The sequence below is a fragment of the Gavialis gangeticus genome, unplaced genomic scaffold (assembly GCF_001723915.1).
Source record: "Gavialis gangeticus isolate Ggan-Ray unplaced genomic scaffold, GavGan_comp1, whole genome shotgun sequence".
Taxonomy (NCBI): Eukaryota; Metazoa; Chordata; order Crocodylia; family Gavialidae; genus Gavialis; species Gavialis gangeticus.
The window spans coordinates 153111651-153118390 of NW_017729022.1; the positions used below are offsets into that span (position 1 = coordinate 153111651).

At 42.9% G+C, this 6740-nt stretch overlaps 1 protein-coding gene across 1 annotated transcript in view; it reads right to left on the reverse strand.

The window, feature by feature from the left end:
• The window catches only part of SLC3A1 (solute carrier family 3 member 1), a 30593-nt gene that overhangs the window by 3147 nt on the left and 20706 nt on the right, over positions 1-6740 (reverse strand). Inside the window, exons 5-8 of the mRNA XM_019516344.1 lie at positions 5740-5859; positions 4819-4943; positions 3750-3948; positions 2140-2286 (exon numbers count right to left, since the gene is read on the reverse strand). Of these exons, the coding sequence (XP_019371889.1) occupies positions 2140-2286; positions 3750-3948; positions 4819-4943; positions 5740-5859 (591 nt within the window). The remainder of the gene's footprint in view (positions 1-2139; positions 2287-3749; positions 3949-4818; positions 4944-5739; positions 5860-6740) is intronic.

Consider the following 6740-nt stretch of genomic DNA (forward strand, 5'->3'; position numbering starts at 1 on the left):
CCACCCCCACAGCTGGAAACCCCAGCAGGGGCTTCTGGCCTGGGACTATGTGGCTCCTCGTGGCTGCACCATCACAAGAAACTCAGGTCGGGGGGGGAGGGGAAGGACCACAGGCAGGGAATGGGTTGGTGCTGAGCACGGGGAAAAGCAGCCCCCCCCCGCCCCGTGGCCTGCACGCCTTGCTGCTGCTGCCTGCAGCCCATGCAGGGCTGTCCTGAGCAGGCACAGGCAGCCCCATGTGAGCTGCAAGTGGCTGCAGCACGTGATGCAGGCAGGGCCACTTTTCCCTGCACTAAGCACCAGCTTGTAACTCACCCCAGCTGCCAGCCTGGGCCCCATGCCAGTTCTGGGTTTGCCCGTCAGGGCTGTGTCACGGTGGGAGCAGCTGTGCCCCCCTGCTTGCCACACCAGGCTGCGTTTGCTGCTGCTGCCTGCCCAGAACTCCCACATTGGGCTGCACAGAGGCAGCAGTGGCAGCTGCACTGCAGCCTACAGCGGTGCAAGCTCTGGGCAGGCAGCAACAGCAAACACTGCCTGGCATGGCAAGTGGGGGGCACAGCTTCTCCCACTGTAACACAGCCATGACAGGCAAGCCTGGAGCTGGCGTGGGGCCCAGGCTGGCAGCAGGGGTGAGTTACAAGCTGGTGCTGAGCGCAGGGAAAAGTGGCCCTGCCTGCACCCCATGCTGCAGCTGCTTGCAGCCCACATGGGGCTGCCTGTGCCTGCTCAGGACAGCCCTGCATGGGCTGCAAGTGGCTGCAGTAGGGAGCGCGGGCCGTGGGGTGGGGGAGGGGCCACTTTTCCCTGCGCTCAGCACCAGCTCATTCCCTGCAGGCAAGCGTGGGGTCAGGGCTGTGCGCTGTCCCCTGCCTGTACCCTGGGGCTAAGTGGGACACTGGGAATGAGAAGGCACAGGAGTCAGTGGGAGTGTGGGGTGCACACCGGTGTTCTGGAGCCAGTGCTGGCGGGGCCCAGAGTAGGGCAGCAGGAGTACAGGGTCCCAGGTGGCAGGGGCTCTGTGGAGCCGGGCCAGCTCCCCCTTCTCCCTGCTGGTAAAACCCGGCCCAGCCCAGCTTCACAGACCCCTGCCAGCCTGCGGCCCGCTCTGGGCCCCACCAGTGCTGGCTCTGGGACATTGGTCCCAAGACATTGGAACATTGGTCCCAAGATGGTGAGCAAGGGGCAGGGCACCTTTCAAGGGGCAGGGCTACCCATGCAGCCCCTGACAGCTTGCCAAAACTGGGTAAGCGGTCCTCCACCTAAAATAATTGCCTGCCCTTGCCTTAGGGCAATATGTCAAGCAGCCCACTAATGATGGGAATCAAAGATTTCCATTACGTACCTCCTTTACAATACATTTCTATATCATCCACTAGGATTTCCTCTGAAGTAAAAAGTAGGTCTAGTTTTTTTCAGCCAGGCACTGACTTGAATTTCCAGATTTAATCTCAATCTGTTTAACTGTGCTTTGAAAAAAAAAAAGTGTGCCTAAAATCTATTCAGGTCATGTTTCCAGAAGCCATCTAACAGCTCATCCAAAAGTCCAAAATAGTATATGGAAAGAATATTGTTGGCCTCAGTGGAGCTTAGATCAAGTCTTAAGTTTAAACGTGCCAAATGTAAGAGGGAAGTTTGCAGGCTATTTTTTATGCAAAATATTGAGGAATAAATTCTTAACAACTCAAAGTGTTTCGTGGGGTAAAGTAACTAGCCATGGGCAATAACTTCTTCAAGTATTTTCAAAGGTTTTTCACACTATCCTAGTTGAAAGGTGACCAGATCTGCTGGAAATGATAGATCACTCATTGAAAAATAGCAAGTAATTGTTGCCAATTTTCAGTAAACTAGCCCCATTCCTAGAGCAGCTCATTGAGCTAAAGAGTTTAAAAGAATCCCAGGAGTTTGATCAAAAAATTACTCAGTTTAGTGCTTTGATTCTGAGAGTAGGACTATAAAGTCCATATGTGTGCTTCCTGTGATATATGAATTAATTGGTAGGTTTAGAATGTGTAGTCAGCCTAGACTGACTTCTGCGGCACATAATGGCTTGCCTATGAGGAGGCCCCTGTGAAGAAGCACATCATCCCCGGGAACTCCAGGATGCACTGAGCCTGAATCATCTATAGAGTCTTCACTCACATTTTCTGATGCAATGTTTTCCATTCCTATTTCTTCACCATAGTAAGTTGTAGGTGTACCAGGAAGGGTTAAAAGGAGCATGTTGATCACATTAAGGTACTCTTTCCCAATTCGAGACGTAACCCGAACACTGTTAGGGTCTCCAACCTAAGCAAGAATAGTCTATTATATTTAAACGCAGAGCTAAGGTACACAATAGCACTAAATAATTGCATAAGAAACTAGTTTAATGAAAAACACTCTGTGGGCCAAATTCTGTCCACTTACAATCAGTATAAACTTGGATTCATTCATTCAAATTATTGGAATTTATCTTCATTTACAGTGGTGAAATGGAGCAGACTCTGGCCCTACATTTCCCTTATTAAGTGATGCAAGGTAAGAGTGCCAGATAGACAGTAGCCCCAGAAGAGGTTTCACACTACTGTAATGTCCAATCACTTCCATGCTTTGCAGTCAAATTGCTCAAAGCATAACTGCTTTCATAGTGTTTTCCTCCCCAACAGATATGTTGCTTTCTGCAGAATAATGGCAACAAACTGTTCCATTATCACAGGATATGGAAGAAAGATCTTTTCATATTAAGGAAAATTATCAAATGAACTTAGAAGCAGTTCTAACCAAATGTTAAATTTACATCTTAGGATGCATTCTATTACTCAAGTACACTAGACACAGTCTGTTTCAATTAACATACTGACATATTTTATCAGCTTTTCCCCTTGAATTTTCAAAAGCTTTCTATATCCAACCCTGGCAGTGCAAACAGTTTAGAAAAAATTAATCAGGTTTCTCTCTCTTTTTTTCCCCTCAGGGAGAAATATTTTATTACTTTGTTTATTTTGGTGTGTTCTACTCAACACAAGTGAAGTCTAGAGACAGTGCCAACAGCATGACAGCAGTAAGCAATGATACATTAGGATCTCAATCAACAGTATCTTCTATTCTAATGCAAACACCCTCATAGTTCTCACATGTTTCCATGAGTGCATTTTTTTTTATGATTCTTTTGTTGCCTAGGTAAGGCAGGGTTTTGCGAGGGTCATATCCACCCTTTAGAGCAGGGGCAGTGAAAGACTCACAAGTACTGGAAGCAGGGATCTAGGAAGAGAGTAGACTTGGGCAGCTAGGTCTGCAGCGCAGGCTAACAAAGGGGAAATCAGAAGCAGAGATGTAACCAGCATTAGGTCAATTCAGTATCCATATATGATGTGTGGGGGGTCACAGCCTCTATTTCTGTTCAAGAATTAAAATAGTACACGTCAAGCTACTTCTAATCTGCCTGTGGGTTTGGAAGTAATGGCCTCTCCTCTCCCATTTACTTGGGGACTGCGGAGTAAAATAGCACCTTGATAATGTAAAGCAACGTTTTAGATGATCTTGTTTGAAAGCTAGGCAAAATTACTGACACCTGGATGTAAATATGCTCAGAATAAATTAAAAGGATGAGCCACAGCTAGTACTGCAGTGTCCTGAGGATATATGACAGGTTCCATAGATTCAGTGGCTACAGAACTATTAAGGGCTTGATCTTGCTCCCCACAAAGTTTTTTTTTTTCCTGTGAGCTTCTACGAGCATGATCAGGCCTTTCACACACCAAAACACTTACCGCCCAGTTTGGCCATTTTCCTTTAGGCATATTGTTCATCCACAAGGACACAGTTTCAAAAATACTATTGCCTGAGAGGTTTTTCATGTTGATGAGATAGAAGTTGAAGGGAAAATCTGCTTCTCGGACAAAAGATGTTCCATAATACATCATTGTTTCTTCTATGTTTTCCAGATCATTGGCCTCAGTACTCATAAACCTATAGAGGAGTGCACAAGTGGGTTTGTTTAAAAGAATTTTAAATCAGTGTTCACTCTTATTGCAACTGGAATCAAAGAAAGCATGAATCTAAGAATAGACCCTAACATATCTAACAATTTAGCATGTCTTCAAAAAGAATTTGTTTTTCTTCATGATCTATATAGGGACACAAATATTTTGTTTGGTACGAAGGATCATATAAATGGCTGGTATTCTTCCAAAATAGCTGTTACAAGTCTTTATCATAATTCATATCTCAATAAAAGACACAACTGACTCCATTTTCCTCTGTTGGGTCTACAAAAAGAGACTGAAATTGGTACGAACTGTATTATTGTACTAATTCCTTCCCCTCATTGCTTTCTATTTAAAATGGGAAGTATTTAAATAAAAGTTCATTATGACCTTGTCGTGAGTCCTGTGTATGGGATAGGACAATTCTCTGTATTCAGAGGATCTAGTCTCTGCGATCCCAGTTCCCTTCATAGCAATAACTAGAACGATTTCCCTTAGCATAATGACACAATTTTATGAGAAGATGGAGCCCTGGTCTTCCCTGTCCACTCTGCCCACATACCTAAGAATAGATGTAATATTGGTACTTTGCAACACTATTCACTGTGAAGAGCAGGCTCAGAAGGTACCTCATAGCTCTTTGCTCTCCTGAATGCACAAACACAATAGGTCCCAACCTAGACCATAAATATTGGCCGTGTTCATAACCCAACAATGACCTGGTATGTTAAGTAAGGAGAAAAAAGAAGGTCTTAACTTAACTACTATGTGTTATAACACAGGACCTGCTTCTCCCATGGTGAGAAGGCAGCTTCATATTAAAAGAGAAGACCAATAGCCAAAATATTGTTACCTGTATCGGCCGGGCTCACTGCTAAAAAGATCCATAATGTGCCGGAAACCACGGACAATATCATGCATGCCAACTTGAGTGCTGGTATAGTCATGATACAGTTCAGAATATGCAGTGATGCTAGTCTTGAAAATAATATAATATTACACCATTAGCTATCCAACAGTTAAAACTTCTAAACCTCATTGAATATGTAATCTAATTGTATGCGAGAAGAGGGAGTAAATATTTTAGAAACAGAAGGAAGAGTCAACACCCAAAAGGTAATTTATATAACTCTGTTTGAACATAAAAGGTACCATTCTTAGGTAAGACCAACAGTCCACATAGCTCAGTAACCTGTCTCCAACACTGGCAGGGGTGGATGCTTTCAAGGGAGAGCATTGAACCCTGCATATCTAGAGTGATCTCTCTCCTGTTCATTACAGTCCCTGGTATCCACCAACGTTGGTTAAGATATGCCTGAGGATACAGCTCTGACTGTTCTGTTTAATAACTATTAATCAACCATTTAGCCATAGATTTGTCTCGTCCTTTTGCACTAGTTTGCACTAACAAACAGGACACAAGCTATACACCTGATTGCTGAGGGAGACAATGCAAATGAAATTCTCATTGTGACTTGCAACAGCAACCAGATTTGTCTACGCACATATCTTTGTGTCTATTAAGCCATGGTACTTCCTCTCAGTGTTGGCACCACCTGCTGACTGTACTGGACCCACAACCCCAAAGAAAGGCAAGTTGTATAAATAACTGGTTTCCCTCATACAAAGCTCTTTATAAACCTAAGTGGAATTTACTGCTGATACAAAACAGCAAATTAAGAGTGTGATTCCCATTTTAGAGGGAAGTTTAATAATGAAAAATGAATCACCAAAGATAAGAAAAAAAATTAAGTCAAATCAGAAATTATGTTACCGGATTTTGGGATTTATTCACTTGAGGTTCGTCCCTTAGGTTCGTTGCTTCGAGAAGAAATTTAACATCATTGATGCTAAATCCATCAATGCCCTTGCCCAGCCAAAACCTGATAATATCCTACACACAAAATGGAGGCAATTCATGATGAGTCTACCTCTTTCAAAAATCATAAACAGCAAACATTTCAATATAGTTCTCTTACTACATATCTGACAATACAACACTTTCTATAAACCACAAAGGAAACATTTGAATTATTATTCAACCATAATAAAACACACCGGTGCCTGGCTGCTCTAGGATTCAAAAACTGGCAGAAACAGAAAAGCACCCAAAGCGTAGAGAAAGCCATCTTTGATCTGGTCCATCAATGGGAGATTCTCATAGTGCTGTGTCAACATCCACTAAAGAAGTAGAGTTACGCAGATAGCAAGGCAGGTCAGGGCAGCACATTGAAAAGTCAGTTTATAAGGTGCCACTCTGCCCTCCCTCCTAATAAGGAAGAAGTGAGTGAAATTAAAATGCCACGCATACTGTTAGTGTGCACCCTTCACACCTATGCACAATCAGACCATGTTGATTCAAGTGCTCAGGAATCTACTAGTCTGCACAGACTTTTTGACACTACTTTTCTTTCCTTTTTACAAATAAAAACACTTTTCAATCATCCTTATTTCTTTCGTCAAAATCATTCTTATTTTCAAACTTGAGGTCTGGGAGGCAGTGAAAGGAAATTACACATGATTAAGCAAGTTAATGGTTATGGATCTGTGATTTTTTTCATTGCATGCTGAGGTTGGCTTATCAGTAAAATTTCATCAGACCTCAATGGTTATTTTATTATATCAATTTTAATTCTTCTAATTGTAACGTATGAGTCTAATAGTAATCTCTGTGTCAGTGTTGCTTAACTAGGAAAAGAAATCGGTAATAAAGCATTAAATCTAATTTCTTTTTTTTCCATATGCAATATATTTTCACAAACTTATTTACCAGTA